The 26,433-nt window shown below is 35.7% G+C and overlaps 1 protein-coding gene across 2 annotated transcripts in view; it reads left to right on the forward strand.

Annotated features, from left to right (window-relative positions):
• The window catches only part of Lerp (lysosomal enzyme receptor protein), a 514,158-nt gene that overhangs the window by 29,202 nt on the left and 458,523 nt on the right, over positions 1-26,433 (forward strand). For both annotated transcript variants that reach the window (XM_090408956.1, XM_090408955.1), the window contains exons 2-4: positions 4,471-4,750; positions 11,393-11,624; positions 26,103-26,320. In XM_090408956.1, the coding sequence (XP_090265082.1) occupies positions 4,471-4,750; positions 11,393-11,624; positions 26,103-26,320 (730 nt within the window). The remainder of the gene's footprint in view (positions 1-4,470; positions 4,751-11,392; positions 11,625-26,102; positions 26,321-26,433) is intronic.

A 26,433-nucleotide genomic window follows, 5' to 3' on the forward strand; every position in this document is an offset into this window, starting at 1 on the left:
ATATATTTTGCATTTTGTTTTTGCTCACTGATATGATTTTATAAAGTGATTTTTTATTGGGGGGTGGGTATAGGGGCACCAACTAAAGTTTTGCACACAGGCACCGAACACTACTGGCACGCTACTGAGTGTTATTAATGAAGAATAGAAATTCTTGATATAAAGTTAGGCATTTGTAGTGTGTCACAATATAATTATGAGTTTGATATCTTTTTCTTTTAGAATATGTCGCAGCCATTATCATCTGAAGAAATTGTATTTCTCTTGGAAGGGGATGTTGAGGATGCTGATTTGCAAGATGATGCGGACTAGGAAACATTGAGGGCAGCTGTTTGAGGCAGAGCTTCAGATGAAGGAGCTGCTACAGGTGAAACTTTCAATGAAGACAGCTACAGTGTGCCTGTGGAAATTCATAGGAGGGATGGTGATAAAGATGACACACCCCTCAGTGTGCGACTTGAAACACGAAATCAAGGTCAGCCACCTATACATGACATAAGAAATCAATGCTGGCATCGATTGCAGTGTACGACTTGAAACACGAAATCAAGGTCAGCCACCTGTACGTGACATAAGAAATCGATGCTGGCGATACAAAAACATGGAAGCAATAGATGTGACCTATAATTCCACATTTTCTGATCCTCCAAATGACGACTTAAGCCCACTGAATTACTTTGAAAAATTTATTGATAACAATATCATAGAAAATTTAGTTGACCAGATCTATCAACACATCTGTGTTGATAGACTTTGTTGAAAGACTGTGTTGATAGACTTTGTTGAAAGTCTATCAACACATCTGTGATTGAAATGTGCAAATTTATTGGTATACATATTTTGGCTGGAGTTGTTCAGATGCCAAAATACAGAATGTACTGAGCTGATTCTACACATTATGAGCCTATTGCAGGAAGTATGACACGTGATCAATTTTGCAAATTGAGAAACTATTTGCTTATAAATAATAATGATAACATGGTTCCACGAGAGCATAAGGACTATGACAAACTCTTCAAAATTAGGCCATTAGTGGAATCTCTGAGAAAAAATTTTCTGAAAATCGAGCCAGAGGAATACAACTCAGTTGATGAAATGATGATCCCACTCAAATCTCATACATCTATGCTACAATATGTAAAGAACAAGCCACACCGCTGGGGGATAAAAGTATTTGCATGGGCTGGAGTAAGTGGGATAGTGTATGATTTTGAAATTTATGTGGGCAAGGGGACAAAAGTGAAAGTTGGTCCCTTAGGTATGAGTGGCAATGTGGTCATGAGGCTAGTTGAGGATTTGCCTAAACACAGGAACCATAAGTTATTTGTTGATAATTGGTTCACTTCATTTAACCTGGCTGTAGAACTGAAAAAGTTGAGCATATATATGGTGGGAACTGTCAGGAAAAACAGATTAGCAGGCTGCTCTTTGCAGACAGATGCTTCTTTTAAGATGAGTGGTTGATGCTTATATGATTATAGAGTAGAGACCAATGAAAATATCATGTTACCGAAATGGCTCGACAATAAGGCAGTTCACCACATCTCCACTTATAAAAGTCAAGAGCCCATTGAAAATGTCAGATAATGGTCTGTTGCTGCTAAACAACAGACTCTGTGAATATCCCTCGTCCATCAATAGTCAAAGAATACTACATTTTTATGGGAGGTGTTGATCTGCATGACATACTTGTTCAGCTATATCGCACCAATATCAAGGGGCATCGCTTCTACTTGAGGATCGTCTTCCATTTGATCAACATGTCATGTGTCAATGCATGGCTCTTGTATAGAAGACACTGATCAGCAGAATGAAAAACACCAACCACTGCTTGATTTTGTGTGTGATATTGCTGCTGGCCTTCTAAAAAGGGGACCAAGAAAAAGAGGGCGCCCATCTAACTCGTCAAAGCCAGGACCATCAAAGAAGAAGAGGGTAGAGAAAGCACCGCATCCTGTTGCTGATGTACACTATGATGGTGTGGGTCATTGGCCAGAGTGACCCACACCAACATACACAGTTTGCATCTGACAAGTTAAGATGCAAATTGTGTATCAAGAGTTACAGCAGAATGAAGTGTTGGAAATGTAATGTTTCACTCTGCCTGAACAAAGAGAAAAACTGTTTCAAGGAATTCCACGTAAAACGACTTGAAAGTCTCCACATCAATATAGCAAACGTTTATAGGTTATAACTTTATTATTGAATTGAACATCTTTACTTTTTTATGTCATACTATGTTATGTTATGTTTATATTTATTTCATTAGTAATTTTGTATACATTTTAAGTGCAAACTTCCTTATTTAGATATCATTATATTCAAAATAAATGCATTTAGATGTACACTGGAACAATAAAAAGGAATTTATAAGAAAGACGAAGACTTTTTACATTGCTTTCCACATACGCATTACAATGTCCTATATTATTACATCAAAGCTATATTCTGTTTATGACAACATCAGAGAACATTTTTTTTCATATAGATAGTTTTATTACAGCAAAAGTGATGTCCTAATTTAACATGAGAATTGTTATATTAGATTTAAGATCCTGGATTACCTATAGTCTTATAAATTCTTAATAAAGTCTTATTAACTCTTAGGGAGAAAGGTTATGTGAATAGAATATGTACCTTCCATATTTTTGGAATTTTTAGAATTTCATTATTGTTAAGATTAGATGGTTGATAAGAATTTCATGGGCCTCCTTAAATTTATGTTCATACCACATTTTGGTATGATGTAAACAACAGATGCTTTTCCAGTCAATTCTATGTAAAGTATTCAGGGCATGATCAGAAATGCACAGCTTTACCATAGTTATTAATTTTAATGTGCTCTTTATGTTCCTTTTTTCTGATAGGGATTGTGTATCCTGTTTCTCCTATATAGGGCAAATTACAGGTGTAATGAATATGGTATACTCCAGGGTGGGCCAGCAGAGGAAGTGGATCCTTGGATGAGTTGAGTAAGTTCTTTAATTTTGCAGGAGGTTTAAAGGTTGCTTTAGGGTTGTATTTCTGTAGTATTCTGTTTATTTTGTCTGATATCCCTTTAATGTATGGAATGGTTACAGTTTTATTGTAGTCTAGTTTATTTTTGTTTTTAAGTGAGGTCTCTTGTGAAGAATTTTGTTGATAATATTTTGGCTGTAGCCATTTTTTTTAGCAAGGTATTGCTGATAACTTTTAATCCATCTTTAAGTGCTTGTTCATTGGAGCAAATCTTCAAATCCCTGTTTCTTAGTGTGTTAATGACACCTAGTTTTTGTGTTGGGTGGTGGTAGGAGTTTGTGTATATACTGGCCAGTATGTGTAGGTTTCCAGTAAGCAGTGAAGGAATGACTGCCAGAAGGAAGATGTGACAAGTATCTAGAAAAGGAAGTATGTTCTGCTTTTCAATCTCAATTGTGAATTCTATGCTTTTGTGTTGTTTATTTAGGTGGCTGAGGAAAATGACTGTCTCTGGTCATGGGACCAGATAGCATAAACATTGTCAACGTATCTAAGCCAGACTTTGGATTTTAAAGGAGAGGAATCTAGAGCATGTTGCTCAAAATATTTCATATAAAAGTTAACAACTGGTGTGTGTGTGGGGGGGGGGATAATGGTGAGCCCATGGCTGTGCCTTCTTTTTGTAGGTAGAAAGTGTTTTGCCACACATTCTGGCTATTTTGGGATCTTAAATCTAATACAACAATTCTCATGTTAAATATAATGACATCACTTTTGCTGTAATAAAACTATCTATGTGAAAAAAAATTTCTCTGATGTTTTCATAAACAGAATATAGCTTTGATGTAGTTATTTTATTTTCACTAGCGGTCAGGCTAGAATAACCGTTGATCAAATCATTGTCTCTTCAGCATACTATGTGAAATGTAATATAGCTTATCTCTCTATTTGATGATGACCTTAATATGAAGGCCAAATCATCAGGAAATTAAAATAATCATTTCTAAGATGGTCTTAGTCTTTATAATTTGTCTGAAATGAATCTGCTCACCATGTAACACTAAAGGAAAGATTTAACATTTTTAATTTTACCAATATATCTGCATAAATAAAATTTATGAGAAATAGTGTGAACAATAGCATTTGGTTACCAGTTATAATTTTGCTCTTAAAATAGGTTGAACAGAAATTAATATTATGTATCACAAATATTCAGTGGCTGATCTATGCTTAGGATTGTTTATTTATGTAGGATTTGTACAAAAATTGCATTGCTTTATATGACATGAACAAAATAGTGAAATTTTTTTTGATATTGCTGATATAATTTTTATATATACTATTGGAGTTTTACAATGAATTGTGAAAAGTTCAGATATAATCAAAATATTCTGTGCTATTTCATTGCAATTTTAAAAAATTATCTCATAGCAGTCTAAAAATGACCTAATTTTCTTGCTTTTCTTTTTAATGCAAAATTCATATGTACAATTATTTTAATGTTTGTTTCAGTGAATGGCAAGCTGTTGGTATGGTTAATGGTAGTCTGAAGCAATACTTCATTAGTTTGTGTCGTCCAGTAGCTTTATTTAATGCAACACAATTGATGGCAGCTGTTATACAGCATGAGAATGCTACAGATACTGTTTTAGGCACTTATAATCCACAAAATTACAAGTTAACAAGTATTCGTGATGATCATCTATTGCTTTCTATACAAGGCTCTTCTTGTAAGGATAAAGGTGGTTTAAATCACTCAACAGAGCTTCTTTTATCCTGTGGACCAACACTGGTAAGTGTATTTAGTTTGTGCATTTTCTGGAAATACCACCCTCTGATAACACCTGTATGGTTTGTTGATCATTTCAAGCTAAATTTGCTATTTTTCTTCCTGTTTCATCATTTTTCAACATTTTAGTCCAGAGTTTTTAGGTGACATTAATTTATTATTATTACGACACCTCCAAGGAGTCCAAAGACTCATCGATGGAGGGTACTCTACAACTCTGTGTCCACCATTTAATCCACCAACTACACAGAACTGTTACTACCATCATCATCTATGCACAGCACCATCTACTGCCCACTACTACCACCACTAGCATTTTTTGTCTGTAAAAATTGTGTTATCAAGTCTGATTTGTGTTTTCTTCCTGTTTCATCATTTTTCAACATTTTAGTCCAGAGTTTTTAGGTGACATTAATTTATTATTATTACGACACCTCCAAGGAGTCCAAAGACTCATCGATGGAGGGTACTCTACAACTCTGTGTCCACCATTTAATCCACCAACTACACAGAACTGTTACTACCATCATCATCTATGCACAGCACCATCTACTGCCCACTACTACCACCACTAGCATTTTTTGTCTGTAAAAATTGTGTTATCAAGTCTGATTTGTGTTTTCTTCCTGTTTCATCATTTTTCAACATTTTAGTCCAGAGTTTTTAGGTGACATTAATTTATTATTATTACGACACCTCCAAGGAGTCCAAAGACTCATCGATGGAGGGTACTCTACAACTCTGTGTCCACCATTTAATCCACCAACTACACAGAACTGTTACTACCATCATCATCTATGCACAGCACCATCTACTGCCCACTACTACCACCACTAGCATTTTTTGTCTGTAAAAATTGTGTTATCAAGTCTGATTTGCCTATACATGGGATGAGTTTCCAGAGGGGAAAACCCTGCTAATTCCAATATGTGATTGGCTAATTCACCTTCAATAGAAAAAATCCCATATAAATATTTCTCCCGTTCATTATGACAAGAATCAAACATAAGCCTTTTCCAACTGAAGGGTTCAGCATACTGGCATTCTTCCAGTTGCATTATGGAATCACTTATAATCCAGAAAATAATAAAAAAAATTGAGGAAAGAATCCTATTTATTCACTCTAGTATATTCCTCATAGCAGTATCTCAAATTATGATATTTTCAGTAAACCATTTCAGATAATCTCATTCAGCTGTTTCGCATTATATCCAAATCATAAAATGAAATATATTTAACTTTCTTCTTGTCTTCAGCAGATTGATAATGATATACAATTACCAGCAGTATACTGTAACTTAACTAGACTAAGCCTACAACACACGTGCACACCACACATAAAGGTACAGTTGACTTCAAAGTTCGGTTTCAAAGTTAAGGTTAGGTATATAGTAAAAAGGCCAGCCTGGTTGGCTGAGTGGTTAGCACATCCGTTCTCCAGCAAAGAGGCTGCGAGTTTGAATCCCACTTAGGGTGTGGTTGTTTGTTTATAATTGTCTTTTACCTTCATACATTCATTCATACAAATATATATATATATATACACACTCTCCCAAGATGAATTGGATCACCATGGGAGAAGTAGACTCAATTCTCCTGCAGTGGATGAAAATACAGGCTGATCATAATCATATAGAAAAAATATTCATACAGATGTGCACCCAATAAAATTTATATCTTAGTTCATCAATCATGTACAGTTGAGTATTCTCTTAATGCATGACTGCAATACATAATTCACATGTAAGTGATTTAATTCATTCTAAGACTACCACATTCAAAATTTGGGCATCTTGGAATGTATTTCATAGTAGCTGTAGTTGGCTCTCAGTATAGTAAATTTGTATGGACAAAAAAAATTGATTCAGTACAATAAACTTCACTATAGCACATTCTTCCTGTTATTAATTATCTAGATAATTATTAATTATCTAGATAATTATTAATTATCTGGTTTATTCAGATATATTTTAATTTTTTAAATTTCATTTTTTTCTTAAGCAGTTAACTGTTTAAAAAAATTGTTTTAAAATTGGGTTACTTTTTCTTTCTTTTATTTATCTGGAATGCAAGTTTTTAAAATGTTAAGATATGCAGATAACTTGATAACTATCCATCCACATGAAAGCTTAGGATGAATGACCAACAAAGGAAAAAAAAAATGCAACCATATTATGAATGACAAACGAACTGTAAAATTTTGGTGCTTTATTGAATCACTTCTTTCAGAAATTGTAGGTCATTTGTTAATCAGTGAAGATATATGTTATGCAATAACCATAATTACCTGTCAGCCTTTTTTGTGTAGGAACTGTTCTTTATATGATCAGCAAACAATCTGATTACTCATTATGTGATATCATGCTGGAAGGAGGTTATTACTGTGGTACAGATGAAAGCAATTTTAGCAGTGAAGAAGAGAGAGAGGTTTAAAATAGGGAACATAAGGAAGAAATAGAATTTTTAAAGAGGAATTTTAATTAGGATTTGTTGATTTAACATTTATCATTATCTTGACAAATACTTCCTCATGGCAAGTAGATTTTGCCAGCTGACAGATAGCTGGAGATTAGACAAAACAGAAAACTTTGCATGTGATGAACTAACTTTTCTAAACGAAATGATTTTTTTTTTTTTTTTTTTGTAACTATAAGAAAACACAGAAGAATATGTGTAATATAGAGTCATTCAAGTAAGCAAAATTAATGTTACAAGTTATATTTTCCAAAAAATCAGTGTTTTTTTCTTTTTTAACTGTTCTTCCTATTTTTATTATTGACTTCTCTTTCTTGGAATAGTTCTCACACATAGGAAGTGCGCTCCAAACAATGATATAGCACCATTAATCACTATGCTATTACTGACTTATTTGGACATATTAGGAATAATGGAGGGTAGGGGGGGGGTTGGGCAAGCACATTTTTTTTTCATGGTGAGTAGGATTTTGCATAATTTGTCAGACTGATTATTATTATTCTGGGCCTCCATGGAGTCATAGGACTGATTGTGAGAGACTCATCTTAGACAACAGACTATCGTATCCAGGGATGTGTTGGTAATTTTTTGACAACTGGCTTGCTTAAAAAAACAAACAAACCTGGCAGGTTCTCCATTTGTGAGAACAGCATCCTCATGAAAATATAAATGAATTCTATTATCAACAAATAACCAGTTAATTTTTCCTTGGCCACTTTTCTTCTTAGGGTAATGACCTTGTTAGGTTCAAGACAATCTTAGAAACACAAAGTCTTTGACAGATGTCCAGTATTGAAATGTCAGTACTTAAGAAGTGGACCAGACAAAATGAATTGGATGTTTGTTGCAAAATAATATTCCTGTAAAATTGCTAGTGGAGATAATTCCTACATGGCATGGGAAGGGGAGCAGGGGAAAGGATGTACAAAAGGTGCCAAAATAAATGCTCCCCATCTGGGTTTTCCATATCACCTGTATAAGCATATCATTCAATTGCTGCTGCCTATTGTGGGTTAAAGTGCATGCCTCTACAGTTTATAGCCATTGTCGGTTTAACAACTGACTCACAAAATTCTTAAAAATTTAACAATTGCCTCATGCGAGCCAGCTCGACACCACTATCAAGCAATGAATTCCATAGTTCAACCACTCTTCATGAAAAAAAACCACTTCTAACCTTCCTACTTACCACCAGCACCTTCAACTTACAGGGATGAACTCTTGTCCTTGTTACTTCTCCGTGTTCTGCTATATGAAAAATCTCCCCTCTGTCAATCCTATAAATACCTCTCAGCTGTTTAAATATCTCATTCATGTCACTCCTTTATCTTCCATCCACTAAACTCTTTAGTTTTTATGTCCTCAGTCTGTCCTCATAACTAACATATAAAGTCCTGATATTATTAAGAGAGACCTCCAGGTAAGTCAGGGACTCGTTGAGGGAGGCTTCATACTATATGCACCAGCTATCATTCTTGTTCTTGAATTCATTCACACTGCTTGCATATACAACATCCAATGGCAATCCATTCCAGTCACCACCACCACTATGAGAAAAAAATCTAGATCTCATCCCCCTCTCCTTAACAGCATTCATTCTCAGTTTCCAAGGATGTCCTTTCCTCACCTTCCATAAAATAAAAAAATTCCATCAACTGAAATCCAGTATGACCATTTCAGAAGTTTGTAAGTCTCAATCATATTACCCCTCTTTCTCCTGTTTGCTAGTATCTGCAGTGTACAAATCCTCAATCTGTCTTTATAATCAGTATTCTACAGTTATCCTGATATCATTTTTTAGCACTTGCCTCATGTTGCAGGTTTAATGGAGTATTGACAGCCCTAGGAAAGGATTAAAAACTAATTTTAATGCTTCCAGTATTTCTTCTCTGTCACCGAGACATCTTCAGGGACTACAAACAACACTTGTAACAAACACACAAAGGCAATGCAATACTAAATGAAATGTGGGTGACTCTAAAGTCCTGTCTAGGTGGTATGCCCTCAATGGGTGTTTGTAGGAGGCCTAGGATGTAAACTGGGACCTCTTAGGATTATTGTTTCCCAAATTTTGGGAAGTTTTATGCATCTGTATTTTATGAGATTAGTTTGATTTCTGAGTGCTGCTGCAAATTCCAAAAATAGTCTTTCCTTTTTAAATTTACTATGGTGGAGCATGGTGGTTTCTTCCAGAAGATCCTGTGAGTTGTGTCCAGTCCATGGTCAGCAAGGCCAGATTGACCATAGTCGTGATTGTAGATGTAAGATTTGTGTTCATCTAAACAGACAGTGACTGATCTACTTGTCTGTCCAAAATAAGCCAATTTGCAGAAACAGGGTACTTTATATACTCCAGGCACTGAGAGAGAAGGGAGTTGATCTTTGATAGAACAGATAAGCATAGCAAGTTTCCAATGGAGCTTAAAAGCTGTATAGAGGTTGTATTTTTTTAATGACCAGGCTATTTTTTCAGATATGCCATGGACATAGAAGATGTTGATAGCATTTCTGAAATCCTTCTGAAGAGATGGGCGAGAAACAGTGGAGCAACTGATTATTTTTTAAATTCTGTAATCGCTGTAGCCATTGGAAAGGAAGTTGTTGTGTATATGGTTGAGTTCAGTTGAAAGAGAGGTTCCACTGGAACAAAGATGATTGGCTTTATTGGTTAGAGTTTTAATGATGCCATATTGTTGAGAGGTGTGGTGGTGGAAAAGTTTGTGGATGTATCTGCCTGTGTTAGTAAGTTATCTATATACAGTGAAGGAAAAGTTGCCACTTGTAAGTTGTGTTACTGCAGTGTTTTGGAAGAGTAAACTACTGTTATTTTCCTTTTCTATCGTAAACCGGATTCTTGAATATAGGCTATTGAGGTGACTGAGGAAGGAGTCTAATGAGGCCAAATAGAAGACACATCATCTGCATATCTTAGCCAGATATAAGGTTTGAGAGAGGCTGAGTCTATGGCTCGTTTTTCAAAATTTTCCATGTAAGAATTGGCAAGAGGGGGATGAGAGGGGGGAACCCATAGCAGTTCCCTCTATCTGTTTGTAAATTTTGTTCTTCCAAGAAAAATAACCAGAATTGATGGCAAAGGAAAAGAGATCTAAGATATCTGAAGGAAAAACATTTTTTAAGAGCTTTAAGATGTCATTTAAGGGAATATTAATAAACAGTGATGTGATGTCAAAGCTTACCAATATATCTGTATTATTTAGTTTCAATCAATGTTTTGAAATGGGTAGAGTTATTTTATATGTGAAAGTTTTTATATATATTGTTTTATATATGTGATAAGAGTAGTGGGGGGGGGTAAGAGAGTTTGCCAGCTGTTTTGACAATTTGTAGCATGGAGGATAAGTGGCATCTACTACAGGTCTTAAGGGAGAATTAGGTTTGTAGATTTTTGATTTCAAAAATTGAAATGCTTGTAATGTGGTTGCAGGAAAAACAAACTTGAATTGTTCAGAGGGAATGAATTTCTTTTCTTTGCAGCTACCCATCTTTGTTTGTTAATGGTATTATATATGTGCTAATGTTCTCCTGTCAGAGGGATTTGGAAAGTCACTGCACATTCTCAAGCAAGTGGCATTTAATGAAACTACTTAGCCACAGAAATGGCTAAGTTTAAACATTTCAGATTTATTAGTATAATCCATGGAACATGCAGTGGGATACTCTGCATGCATAGTACCATGTTATAGTAATCTACTGTTTATCCCTTATCAGAATGGTAAGTTCTGATAATTGAAGTACAATTACATGGTGCTCTACCAGAAGTCAGTTGACATGCAAGAGTTGGTTAATTGAAGGGTCATTATTTTGAAGGTCAGATAAATGGTACATCACTGTAGTTTAGTTTTGCTATTTTGAGAGATTTGCATAGGTGTTATGAGCTCATCAGTTTGACAATCATTGGTGAAGTGTTTAAGAATTTATGCTTTTATTCAAAGGATACAGGAATTTTTTTAGTAATGGTAGAGTGCTTATTCTAATCTATATGCAGCACATTTGCAACAGTTACTGCATATCTGTTAATCTTTTATGTAAATTGTTCTCTAGATTGTTGTGGTATAAATATCGATTGAACTTATCTTTTCCTTCATATTATATTAGGGTGTTGTATTTTAATTTGAATATATATAATTGTTTTTTGTAAATATTTTTTAGGGTTCTCCAAAATATATTATGTCAGGAAGGTGCCAGACATTTTTTAAATGGAAAACTTCAGCAATGTGTCCTCAGAGCGTAAAGAGGAAGGAAGTTCGTTGCTATGTGTATGACCAAAATAACTCAAAGAGGAATCTTAATCCACTAATTAAACAAATCGGTGCCTACTCAGTAAAACATAGAAGTCGTGCAGTTGACTTTTTCATTAATGTGTGCTCTGATATTATAGCAGGTAAAAAAAAGTTTAAAAGATGTGACCTGTGAAGTTCAGTGTTGAAAATAACTGGGTTTTTGTCAGTTGTATTTTATCATTAGCCCCCTTAATAGGAACCAAAGAATGATTCTTGTGACATTTGGAAAATCTCTCATTAGAACCTTTCAGATGCTAGATTTAACTTTTTAGTAAACCATCTGCAAACAGTGCTGAATAGCAGTTGACTCTTGTCAGTTCCCACCTCCCTGAACGTGTTAACTGTAATGGTTTCTACAAGCTTCACTTTGTAGTGTTTTTAGTTTATGGTTGCTAAACTTGCATTTATATTTTTGTGTTTACCCTAACAAAGCTACATTTTTTTAGTAATGAAACTAGGCTATTTCCTTAATAATACAACCAATAAGAGCCCAGTTATTCTCAGCATTAAAAAAATTAATATATTCTTTACAAATTAAGAGATACATCTATAAACTTGTATAAATATACTGTTTTGTTTGGTAAATAATTTATATATTTATTGCCTTTCTGTAATTGGATGAAATTAAACTAGTTTAATAATAGTTTAATCCTTTATCCAAGTGTAAGCAAACAAAGTTTGTGCCTGAAAATATCTTCAAGACTGAGGTAAGGTAGTGCAACACCAGGAAACTCCGAGCAAAGGTGGACTAAGCTCTCATCACTCCTTGTCTCAGTATCTCCCATAATGCAAAGCACATCTCCTTGCAGACATGTATACTGCTCTGCATTAAGGGAAGGGCCACTACCCAGACTGGTTTCTCTTTGTTTAAGTGCGGGATACCATTCCAAAAACTCGTAAAATCCCCCACATCACCCAATAATGAGCGACCCACAGGATCAAGAAGTCAGAAACTCAGAAACGCTCATTTGCTCAACTGGAAGGGTAACAGCAACAGCCATGCCTCAGTTAACTTCACAGGCTACAGCATTACCCCACCATGCAGGCCCTGGGTGACAGCAACAGCCGAGCCTCAGTTAAAACTTCATGGGCTACAGCATTGCCATTCATCGCCCAAGCTTCCAATCGGTTTCGACCTTTATTGAGGTCTCATCAGTGGGAGGCAGACCCAAACATGGAGATACTAAGGCAGAAGCAATAGGAGAGGTCATATTTACTTATGGGAGTTGCTAACATGTGTACCACCTTATTATTGAATTACTCTGGATTTAGAGAAAGATGTTGGAAGTTTATTTTTCACTTGGTTAGACTATAATATAATAAATTTAGTTTAATCCTTTATCCAAGTGTAAGCAAACAAAGTTTGTGCCTGAAAATATCTTCAGGACTGAGGTAAGGTAGTGCAACACCAGGCATCTCCAAGCAAAGGTGGACCAAGCTCTCATCACTCCTTGTCTCGGTATCTCCCATAATGCAAAGCACACCTCCTTGCGGACATGTATTAAGGGAAGGGCCACTACCCAGACTGGTTTCAACCTTTATTGAGGTCTTGTCAGTGGGATGCAGACCCAAACGTGAAGATACTAAGGCAGAAGCAATAGGAGAGGTCATATTTACCTATGGGAGTTGCCAACAGGTGTAACACCTTTTTATAGTCTAACCAAGTGAAAAATAAACTTCCAACGAAATTAAACTGGTATTTGAGATATTTGATCAATAATTTGATCAAAAATGAGCAATACACATCTTGTAATGTATTTTTCCTGTAATACATTTCTCCTTTAAGAGCCTGTCTAGCTCAATGGATGTGGCGTTTGCCAACCACAGCGCTTGGCCGCACGAAGGAAGACTTGGTTTCGAGTCTAGTCGGCGACTAGAGGAAATTTTTCTAAGCCTTTTTTCGACTGGTTCCCGAGTTAGTCGATCTCTGGCACGGGCAAGCAGGTTTTTCCTCCCGGAAACTCAGGTTTTTCGTCCCGTAAACTCAAGAAAATCGACCGTAGAACCCACATTATTTCAGACATTAAATATATTGTGTTAGGGACCATGAGATAGCGGCACATTTGAGCCATCTCTCTTCACTGAGTACCGCTTAATTAGTGATAGCCTTGGACCATCTAACTCTGATTGGTACTAGTGGAGATTGAACTGCCCACTCAGTCTCCAAAAGTTAGATAGGGCTAAATGGCCTCGCCTGCTCCCCGTATACGGGAATAAAAAAGGCGTTAGCTTATTTTTTTTTTTTCTTATATATAAAATTAATAAACATAGGAAAATAATTCTTATTTCACCATGGTATGAATGGTACTATAGGGCTACAAAAAAAAAGCTTTTGTGGGTGGGAGGGAGCCCATAAAAAAGTATCTAAGTCTGCGACTTACATCTTTTAAAATGTTTAACCTTGATTCCTTTTTAAGTTCCATGTACATTTTTAAAGTCTTACACTCATTTTTATCCTTCTCAGAACTAGGTGATGATTCCATGTATTGTACCTTGATTCATTGGACCATTGAGAAATGATCAGCCCCAATAGTAATCATTAGTAATCAGGTTTTTCTTGTGTTTTCTCAAATGAATTTATTTTAGAATGTGAATTTATGATTATTTCAAATCAGAGAAGAAATCTAGCATGTTTTTTTTTTTTTGCTAGATTTTTTTTATCTCCCATGGATAAGTCAAGGGTTATAGAAGCTGAAAACTGCAATAGAAACAAAACTTGGTTTTAGTGATGCTAGTTTACATTCCCTGATAAGTAAGATTGGTGGCACCACAATACTGATTGAAAATTTTCTACTGCATAGATTTTCTCAAACCTAATAAATTTCCATGGGGTATTTTATAAATATTCATGCCATGGGAATTCTTTTATATCTGGTAGAACAAATCATAGCTCATCTCATCAGTGCTGGGCATAGAAAAGGTTTGAAAAAAACGAACCATTTTTCTTGAAAAGGCTGGAGGTCATAGTTGTGTGGGAACACTGTGTGTTTAAGGCTACCTACTCCAAAGATCAGAGGCAGATGGAATAAAAGAGAACAAGGAAAAGAAGGTTTGAAGAGTTTGTAGCGAAACTGTAAGGGATGTTGACCAGCTGCTGCTCATGTTTTAACAGGCCCAGCAAAAATTGGAGGAATGATGTATGCCGGTTCAATCAAACAGTATTTCATAGGAGAACCTGCAGAGAGCTGAAATAGGTAGTATGAGAAATAGTGGTTCTAGTTAGGAAGGGATCATCTGTTAGCTGAATTGCTCTCTTCTGGACAGCATCAAAAATTTTTAGGAGGGGGGATGTTTTTGGTGCACCAACTCAAACACGTGAACTGTATTCTAGGAATGGATGGATTTGAGGTTTGTGCGGAATATCATCTTGAACAGAAAAGAATATACAGTTTTTTTTTTTTTTTCTTTTAGACCGAAGAAGCGATTGACACAACAATGAACTTTTTATGCAGAAAAGGCCATAGATAAATGTCAGTGTGGAGAAAGAGACCTGATCCTGTCTCTTGATTTGTTTATTATGAGGAGAGTTGTAATCCTTTTTATGAGAAAGAAGGTAGTACTACATTTTGGTAGCATTGAAGATGACCAAGTTGTCCTTGTTGCATTGGAGACTAAATAAGTGTTTAAGACACCAGTTGTAGATCTTGTAACTTGAGATGTCTGAGTGATGCATGTTTTGTTGAATGAGTGGAGCACATGGAGTGTACTATCAACACTCTGTGGCTAGCATTAGTGGTGAATGAGAGTAGGCCATTAATGCAAGAAAGAGGTTAGGTGATAGAACAGAGCTCTGAGCTACTCCTGCATTGAGGAGAAGCTTGAAGGCAGGAAGCTCTCCACCGTGATATGCAGTGAGCAACCAGAGAGGAAGCTGGCCATAATTACAGAGGATGGTAGGTAGATTAAAGGATGGCAATCTACTCAGCAGACTGCAATGCCAGACATAATTAAATACTATGAAAATGTCAAGAGCAACAGTACACATTTTTCCAAACCTTTTCTTGTCAGGTGTCCAGTGATGGTGATGTAGGCTAAGAGATTTTGATGTAGATCTAGAGTTTTAGAATCCATATTGATGTTGATTAACTGGTGGAAATGTAGATAGTAAGTTGACTGTTAATGATCTTCATTATTCTGGATAGGATTGAGATGAGAGAGATTGCCTAATATCATGAACAATAATCGAATGTTATCTGATAGCCTTTGGAATAAATTGAAATAAGTAAGATTATAGAGATGATATAAGACAGGTGCTAGTTCTGGAACACAACTTTTGAGTACTGGACGTCTGGTCCTGAGTGAGTGAGTAGGATAAGTAGGGATACCATCAGAACCAGGGGACTTTTTTTAGTGTTTAGATTATTTAAGATTCCTCTGATGTTGTTTTTGTTGAAATACCACAGAAGGAATGTGGTCATTTGGCAAAAGACACCATTTCTGATATGGTAGGAGTGGTTTGCCTTTGTCATCTGTGCAGGAGTTGGAAATGATTCCAGGAGGTCAGTTTTATCTTAACAGTGGTGATATCTGGATGAGAGAGAGAGAAAGGTGGAAGCATAGCTGAGCAGAAGGCACTAATGCCATTTGGATAGGAAGTGTAATATGTGTGTGTTTTTATTTGCTATTTATAAAGTCTGCTTGGTTACTGCACCTTTGAAATACCATTATTTCTAATTAGCGGTGCACGCTTTCTCTCTTGTAACCTTTCTTGCTTATACTATTGCGTATACTATGTTTATCTACCTTTCGCACTACAAGTCTTATGCCCATGGATACTAGAAAATTTATTTTTATTGAGACTGCACCACTAATATCTTTTAATTGGTATAAAACTCAGTAATACGGCCGGTTAATTTCTCTCTTGCTCTAACACAAATTATTTTAGTAAAACTTTACACAAACAGTCATGGTCTATTTGCACTTGACTATATGCTTCGGCTATCCCACTTGGTTTCCTGCTCACAAGTCCGATATTTTTTTAGGAGCAGTGCATTGTAAAATAAACAATCAGGCGGCACTCTATTGACATATAATTAAAACACATATATGGGGGTTACTCTTCTCTACCTATCCTTTAGACTTTTAGCATAAAGAACCAAACTTTCCTTTTTCAAAACTAGATAACTATACAATATAATTACTCAATTACTCCTCTGCATATTTAATTCAATTACTGACACTAATTTCCTCTATGCTAACTATGCCAAGTTATCTCACAAGTTATATTTAAAACAATAACAGATCAGAGGACTTTCTTAGATACTCCTTATTACTAATTCTTATCAGTCCATCTATAACATATTTCCTAGATTACAAAAGTAATTTACAATTAAAGATGGAACTTACAGAGGCTCTTTGTCACACATTCTTCGAAAGGTTCTGCATAAAAGTTTCTATGCCCTTTTTCTTTCCTCAGGCCTTGGCTTTCATCTGGAAAGTCTTGCTTCAAGGGGGTTCGTCGGATTACTGGCAGGCCTTGGACTGCAATTTTTTTTTGGTATTCAAAAAGCTCAGGCAAGAACTTTCAGCATACAGGCTTGAAGATTGTTCTGTGGCCTTTGACTCTGATTGACTTCCCACAACAAAAAGGACATCCAACAATCTTGGCTCAGGTTCATCGTAACTTCTGGTTCCATCTGCTCTCTCTTTAGTAACTGGGGGGCCTTCCTCTCCTCTTTTGCCGATGACTGTCTCCCGATGTTCGGCTCAGTCCCTTTTTATTTTCCCATTCTCCAGACCTTGCACTAAGAGTTGTAAACCCCGAAGAAAATCAATATTTCTCCTTGATCCTTTTGATAAGGCCGCCCCATTCTTTCTTCTCGTCCATGCACTCCTTTTTTCTTGTCTTGTTGGGCAGCAGAAACTTCTCTAAAACTAGCGGACCTCTTTGATACTATCTTTGAAGGTGTTCATGCGCAGAGCTTACAAACAACTTTCTCACACACTTCATCGTAAACAACTTTCTTGTGCTCTTATACATAGCTATTATACAAAACTTCTGATGGCAAAGCATTGCCTTTGTTTTTGACATTCTATAAACTTTAGTTAAAACAGTAAATACAATAAATTCCCATAGGGTTATTTACATTAATCTTTAACATAAAATACATAGAGACAAACAAGGTTATTTTTGTAACAGTTCTCATGAGACTTGACCTCTGTAAAAATCGATGTAAAGATCTTTGATATTTTTAATCTACAATCAAGTTTTACAGAAGTAAGTTTTTTTGCTGTTGGCCTTTTATAGAGTCAGGTTTGGATTTGCTGTTAGTTGTTTTTCATTCCTTTCATACTTCAGTGTTGGCTTAGTACGAAGCTAGTTTCTTGTCACAAGTCATTTGGGATATGCTAAATTTTTTCTTCAACTCCCATAGTGCACCTTTTGTTAAGCCATCACTTGAAAAATAGATGGAAATTTTGGATCTAGTGGAGGATGAATTCATGCCTGTGAGAATAATCTTTGTGACTCACTCAGAGCAGTGAAGAATGGCATAGTCTGGCCATGGAAAGGAAGACCAGAAGCTGTGAAGGTCATTCTGCTTTGGCACCCTTTAGTGCCAAAGAACAAGGGACTCTGGAATGATTGTGTGGAGGCTATTTATGTAGGAGAAGAAACTTGCCAAAATTTATGGTTGTTACCATGAGGAAAGGTGACCTCTATAGCATACCTAGAAGAGAACTAATGAAGAAAAGACAAGGGTTGGGAGGGTGGAAAGGGTTATCAGTTTTTTGGATTGGTAGATATACAATTTGTGTTAGATTGTTGCTAATAGTAGATACTTCATCTTGTCAGCTTGATCATTTCAACTGGAAAAGGTTATGGATATTAATTACTTAGGAAAATGACCTCATTGTTTGGGTAATCGGATTGCAGAAAGTCAAGCTTCAGGAATAAGGAGTTAAAGAGGGCAAAATAGTTTCTGGAATTTAGAGAACAGCAAATACACAGAAATGAACATTACTGAATGGTATTAGGAAACTTCAGCCAGAAGAGGTAGAAGAAATGGATTCTAAATTTGGCATTTACTTGCAAGTGACATTGATGGTTTCACAAGGGCAATAATATAATAAAACGAATTGTATGGAGTGGAATTTGGACTGTTAAGATGGACTGTGTTTGTTATTGCTGCAGTTTGGGTTTCTGTCAAAAATAAGCCTGGTCTAAATGTATGTAATGTATATATCATTTATATTGGTGTTTGTAATGGGATTATTATGGAAGTGAGTGTAAAAATGATTTTTTTAATGCTCGCTTGATTTGTAAACGTTTTTATTCTAGTTTAGGTTCCCTGATAAGTATGATTGGTCATGTTACAACAGTGATGAAAATTGTCTGCCACCTAGTGTTTCTTAACCACCTTACCGGCCATTATGGATCAAATACGCTTTGTATCCATCATATATTTCAATGTAATATCAATGGTATTACAATTTTAATATGTACTTCGCATCCATGATAACCTTGACGTCTATAGACGTCTTGGCCGGTAGCATGGTTAAAGAAGCCTTATAAATTTCCAAAGAATATGTTATATGCTTTTATGCCATGGGAATTAGACCACAACTGTTAGTTGCATAGAAGAGAGAGAGAGAATTTACTCAGTCAATAACACTCAGTAGTTTTTCATTATTAGATTTACTATGGTCTTTTCTGTACCATTTCTCAGTATATTTCCATAATTCTGGATTTCATCTGTTTTAGATCTTCAACCAGAGTAGCTTTTTCCTATTCTTTGTTAAAGCCTCTTTCTAATGACTATATGAATTTTTCTATTTCTTGCATCTTTAAGTTTAATGAAGTTAAAAAAAAAAAGTACCAAAACACAGGTTTAATGGTTTCAATGTTGCGTCTCTGTAACAGAGATGCAACATTGGAACCATCTGGAATACAATAGAAGTATTGTCATAATGCAGAATATAAGAGCAACATTGACTGTATGCCTATAGTTCTAAGAGGGATGCTGTGCCCTCTATGGGCACTGGTAGCCAGCCTTATCTCTTGAATGGGAGGACTAAAAATTGCTGTTTCCCAAATCTTGGGAAGTTTCACACAACCATATTTATTAATATTTGGTTGATTTTTTAAATTACTTCTGATCCCTCTCCCCCTTCCCCAAGTGATGTTTGTATTAGCTGTGGTGAAGCTTTGTAGGTTTTTCCATTTGATTCAATGTAAGGTTTTCAAGGCATGGCCAGCTAAATCAGACTGAATTATAATTGTGGCAGTGAATATATTTCTTGTTCTTTCTTTGAGACAGATGTTGGCAGTTCTTCCAGTTTGTTTGTAATACAGCAGGTTTCAAAAACAGGAACATGAAGTTGATCTATAGGAGAGAAGACAAAGGCAGCCAGCCTCATGAAGTTTGAAAGTAGTACCAAAATTATGTCTTTAAAAGTACTGGTTATTTTTACTTGGTGCCCTGAATATAGGAAATAGTAATAGCATTATTACTGAAATCTGTGTTGAGGGGATGGAGATGCCAAGAGGAACAATTGTTTTGTTGATTTTTTGGCATTGTAATGGCATTGTAGCCATAAGATAGGAAGGTATAGCGAATAAAGGAGAGGTCAGCTATGAGGAAGCCTATGTTGGAACAGTAGTTGATGACTGCTAATACGATACCATATTATTGGAAGGGGATGATGAGAAAGTTTGAATATATTTACCCATATAGATAAGTTTTCTATAAACTGAGAAAGAAAGAAAAAGTGCTATTAGGAAGATACGTGATTTGTGTTTAGAAAAGACTGCTGTTGTTCATTTAAACTTTTTACTCCTGATACAGTTAGGCTATTCAGACATTGCATGGAAAACACATTCTTTACATTTCAGGATAAACATTGGGAACAAACAGAAGGACTTACCATGGGTTCCCCCATCACTAGTGCTAACAAATCTCTTCATGGGAAAACTTCAGAAAGAACACTTGAAAAATATCATGAAATAAACCAAAACTTGCTTGCATTATGTTGATGATGATGTTTTCATTATTAGTTGGGAGTAGCAGAAGAATCAGCTTGCACTTGCACAAAATTTGCTCTAAAACTAGAGGATCATAGAAAATTACCATTCCTTGATATCCTTCTCGAAGTATCTGAGGAAGAAAAATGTTTAGCCTTTTCAGTATACAAAGAACCAACATTGGCAGATTCTTACAAGCTGCTTCACACCATCCACTATCCATTACAAAAGACAGGCCTGATAAAAACATTATGGAACAGAACTTCTTACGTCTCCATATCTCTGGAAAAAGGAATGAATAACATTTACCTTAGGCACACTCTCCCTCAATGGGTATGAACTGAAGACAATTAACAGAATTTTAGATCCTCTGACAATTCTGTTTATTAAAAAATATTTCAAAAATACAGTTTCGTTACCTTACATCAACAATGTTATGGACAAAACTGCAGCAATTCTTTGCAGTTATAGTGTTAAAGTGGCTTCTGTCCCACTGTATAATGAGATTTCCAGGCTTTTACATACACTGAATCATCCCCATCCTCCCATAAAGAAACCAGGAGTTTATAAAATTCATTGCTCTTGTGGCATTTGCTATCTAGGACATAGGAGACAGTCTCTGCATGTCAGAACATGTAACACATGTTGAGAAGCAAAGCTTGCACAGATCAGGATTAGCCTTCCACATGACAAGCTACCAAGTATTTTGGCAAAAAACAGAATGCTTTATATTAATCAAAACTGTTTTATAAGAAAATTTAAAGAAGCTGAACTGCTTCAAAAACCAAGGTTTAATCTTAATCAAGCTTTAAAAATAACAAAATAATTGTTCTTCCTGACACCTCACATCTTTCTCAGTTTGCCTCGTTTGCTGAGTGGTTAGCGTATCTTCTCTCCAGCCAAAAGGCTGCAGGTTCGAATCCCGCCATGTGCTTGGATGTTTGTGATTGTCTCTGAAAATACTAGTGGTGGTCTGAAGATGGCATTGGTGTAGTTGCGGTTCATTGTAGTTGGTGGATTGAGTGGTGGAGACAGAGAGTTGTAGAGTAGGTGCTCCCTCGATGAGTCTTTGGACTCCCTGGAAGTGTCAGGTAATAATAACAATTAGATTACAGTAATGTTGTTACTATTCCCTATATCCAGGGTATCTCAGAAAAATAGCCAGAACTTTTAAAGGAATATAATCTTGTCATTGCTTTCATATCTTGCATTTGAGATGGATAGGAGGGTGTTTGATGGGAGAGATATCAGAGAGTAGTTTATTCAGGAGTAGAGTCTAAAAGAAGTCCTGTGACTAGTGGCATCCTGCACGATTCTGTTCTTGCACTGCTACTGTTTAATTTGTTCATTAACTATATAGGAAAGGATCTGAGAGGAATTGTTCAGTTATTTGCTGATGATGCAAAGTTGGATAGAGCAATAACTAATACAGATGTCAAAATTTTGCAGAATGATTTGGATAGATTGGCAGACATTGTTCCACCAATGTGGTATACAGCTGTATACCACATTGGTGAAACTGTACTCCAGGAAATTGATGATACCAGAGACCTGGGAGTGTTAATGGATAGGGAGTTAAAGTTTAGAGGGCAAATAGCAAAAGTGGCTAAAGCAGGTTACTGAAGAATACTTTGACGAGCAGAGACAAGCAGGTTATTATTCCTCTTTATTGAACCTTGCACACAGATCTGGGTGCCAGGGTTTCTTGGTAATGAGGAGGAGGTGGAGAGGGTCTAAAGGCCAGTGACCAAGATGGTAGGAATGAACCTTATGAGAATGGATTGAAGATTTGTGGGTTACAGAAACTGGGTATAAGCAGAAAAGGGGTGATATGATTGAGACACAAATTACTGAATGGTTTTTACGAGATTAATTCAGAGGAATTTTTCAGAACAGAAAGTATTAAGATTCATGAGCCAGAGATCAGATAGAGAAAGTAATTAAGATGAGAAGGATCTCACCATTTGTCAGTAATAGTATTTCTGTAATACTTTGGGAGTGTCACTCTTTTTCATGTATTTGTAGTGTCCATTTTTGTTGCTGTTGAGGTTAGTTACTTTTTTCACGGTTCATTCTGGATTGCCTGATAAAAACTGTTCAGTTGGTCTGACGGTCACTATGGTCACTGCTAAAGCATGTTTGCTTCTTTTCATGCAGAATACAATTTAGTTTTCAAGTTGCTAGCCTTTTAGGGTATGCTAGCTTATCGGAGCTTTTCAGCTGCAGGTGAGTCAGCTGGTCTCATATGAGGAGTATGATATCTATCAGCTGCATGGTTTGTCTCCTACTGGTTTGTCTGTTTGCAAAGATAAAAACCAGTTTCCAAGGTAGCAGGATTTTTTATCTTGATAGGGTGGTTGATAAGAATCTCACAGGCCTCCTTAAATTTTCGTTCATACCATATTTTGGTGTGATGTAAACAACAGGTGTTTTTCCAGTCAATTCTATGTAAAGTGTTCAGGGCATGATTGGAAAGACTAGTTTGACCATAGTTATTATATTTAATGTGTTGTTTATGTTCCTTTTTTCTGATAGGAATTGTGCATCCTGTTTCCCCAATATAGGTGCAATGAATATGGTTATACTCCAGGGTGGACCAGTGGAGGGAGTGGATCCTTGGATGAGTTGAGTAAGTTATTTAATTTTGCAGAAGGTTTAAAGATAGCTTTAAGGTTGTATTTCTGTGATATTCTGTTTGTTTTGTCTGATATCCCTTTAATGTATGGAATGGTTACAGTTTTATTGTCGTCTAATTTATTTTTGTTTTTAAGTGAGGTCTTGTACAGAATTTTGTTGATTAAAAGTTATCAGCAATACCTTCCTAAAAAATGGTTACAGCCAAAATACTATCAACAAAATTCTGTACAAGACCTCACTTAAAAACAAAAATAAATTAGACGACAATAAAACTGTAACCATTCCATACATTAAAGGGATATCAGACAGAATACTACAGAAACACAACATTAAAGCCACCTTTAAGCCTCCTGCAAAATTAAATGGTGATTTTTATCAACCACCCTAATCTTAACAATATTGATGGTCTAAAAATCCCAAGAATATGGAAGGCACATATTCTACCTACTTAACCTTTCTCCCTAAGAGTTAATTATAAATAGGACCATAGGTAATCCAGGATCTTAAATCTAATATAACAATTGTCATGTTAAATTAGGACATCGTTTTTACTGTAACAAAACTATCTATACAAAAGAATGTTTCTCTGATATTGTCTTAAATAGTATATAGCTTTGATGTAGTTATTTTATTTCATTTATTTATTGTAATTTTATTTTCACTAGAGGTCAGGCCAGTAAAATAACCATTGATCAATTCATTGTATTTTCATCATACTGTGTGAAATGTAATTTAGCTTGTCTCTGTGTATGTGTATATATATATATATATATATATATATATATATATGTATATATATATATATGTATACTCAAGATGATGACCTTGATATGAAGGTAGAAACATCGGGAAATTAAAATAATTATTTATAACATGGTTGTATAGTCCATAATGTGTGTAAAATGAATAGGGATTACTGTAGTTCAAGCTGTGATGGCTGATCTTGTTCCTGGATATCGACTGGGAGGGAGAGACAAAGAATGGCACATCTCTTCTCACTTCTTTGAACTCTGATGGTGTTTCCTCTTACTGACTTGGACACCTGTTACTGAGACATGGGATATTATATGCATGCTGTATGATTCGTTTTCTTGTATTCAGAATTTAAATGTTGTTACCAAGTTTTCTGTCTTCTCCCTGGAAGAAGCTCATGACTTATTGAGCAAAATATCTAGGAGTAATAAATTGTTTAGTTTTCTCTTACATGTATGAAGCTGTCATTCAGAAAATATAATAAGGTAGTATGTCATTCCTACTTTTAGAAATCAGTGGCAATTCTTAGGACAGCACTGGAAGTGTTTATTAGGAAAGACTGTAGGTAATTATTAGTTGTTTTTCAATTATCTGACCTTCAAATAACCAAACCCTCAGTTTACTCTCTCTTGAATCATTTAGATTGTCAACCAACTTCTGGTATACCAGTATGCAACCACACCTTCAGTTATCTTGCCAGCAAATTGATTTCCAGATATGATTTGATAATTGGGGATTACTGTAGTGCAAGAGGAAATGGATCATCTTTTTCCTGGATCTCAATAGAGACGGAGAGACAAAGGATGGTACAAATATAATGCCTCCTATTTTTTTCTTTCGATTTGAGCATGGCAGAAAACTTTACACATCACCGCATAGTGATCTGTAAAGTTTATCAGTGAGTATATCAGTGTTTATGTGTAAAGTATATCAGTGAGTATATCACTGATATTACTCACTGATATACTGTGACTAATATCAGTGTAGGTATAATAATAACCTATTTTTTTCTTTCGATTTGAGCATGGCAGAAAACTTTACACATCACTGCATAGACAGTAGTAGTCTCTAGTTCCACCACAGTAAATGGTTCTGCGAGTCACATGAGAAATTCAAAAACTGCCTTCTGTATTCTAGGACAAAGATAAGGACTTGCTCGTGAAATTTTTCAGAGAGATATCATGATTATTTTTGAATGCCATGTGGACACATTGCAAACATTGAAAAAGCACCTCCATAGAGTTTGGTGTGCCCACAACATGAACAAAGTCCTCCATGACAATACCTGACCTTATACCAGTTTGCACATAAGGGATGCAATTGCATCTGGACTGATTTTCCCCATTTTTGCCCATGGTCTGGCCCTGACACTTTCTGAAGGATGTGCTCCAAGGTAAATGTCCTTTCCCATGGTCTGGGAACACCATCCAAGTGTAGTGCTGGTATAGCGTCTTGGGTAACCACAGCGTTTCACTTCTGAGTGAACTTATTGGTTTTCAGATAGTGGGCATCCATGTTTGTAGCTTCGTAGTGGGAAACTGGTGCCAAACCAAAAAATCCCTTTCAACATGAATCCTTCATTCTCGAATTTTCCAGTGGTCTTCTTAAGATACTAACCAAGTACATATTGTAGATAAATCATTTAATAACAGAAATAAGCAACAAACAACTGACTGACACACACACACACACACACACACACACACACATATATATTTGTGTTTTTTATTTTTTTATTATCCATGCATCAGGTGAAAAGCAAATAAGAAATATGTAGCTGGGTTGGCAGGATCTCTCAAAACAGTTTAAAAAAAAAAAAAAAAAAAAAAAAACCTATATTCTATGATATTCTTATTGAAAGTCATGTCAGCAACACTTAGAAAAAATACTGTGAGTAATATCAGTGTAGGTGTAATAATGGTAACACCTCAAAACACAACATATAGGTGTAATATCAGAATGGGATCTCCTTGATCTCCCAGATGAGTTATGTTCAGAGCTTAAAGATCAAGGAATGTCAGGTATTGAAGCACATCCTGATATGCAGGGCTAGTCACCTGGTTTCTTATGTTTCAAACACAATATAGAACTTACAAAACTATAGACCTTCAGATTGAGTTGAATTATTTAACCTTTTGGGCTTGACTTAAAAATGCATATTTTTGTGGCGTTATATATACAGTGTGTATTATATTGTATGTATTATTAAATTTTTGTTTTATTACAGATAAGGAAACTGAAGGATGTCCTAATGATGTTTCTGCATGTCGCAGAATTGGCAGTGAACATTTGAATTTTGGCATGCCTGACCTTCCCCTTCAGATGGAAACTGATGGCAGCAGGTTGAGTTTGGTTTATAAGGCAAAAGATACAAAAAGTATTCCTTCTGGATGTGATGTCCCTCCCCAGACAACAGTCTTTTTCAAATGTCCTCCAAGAGGCAGAGTAAATATTTTTTTTCCCCTTATTGAAATTGTTTTATTTATTATCATAGCTGTAATTTCTTGTGATTAATCTTTAGTTATGAACAGAATTGAGTTATAAATTCAATTTGATAA

This window comes from Typopeltis vanoorti, chromosome 19, assembly GCF_054136105.1.
Source record: "Typopeltis vanoorti isolate ZY-2024b chromosome 19, IOZ_Tvanoo_1.0, whole genome shotgun sequence".
Classification (NCBI taxonomy): domain Eukaryota; kingdom Metazoa; phylum Arthropoda; class Arachnida; order Uropygi; family Thelyphonidae; genus Typopeltis; species Typopeltis vanoorti.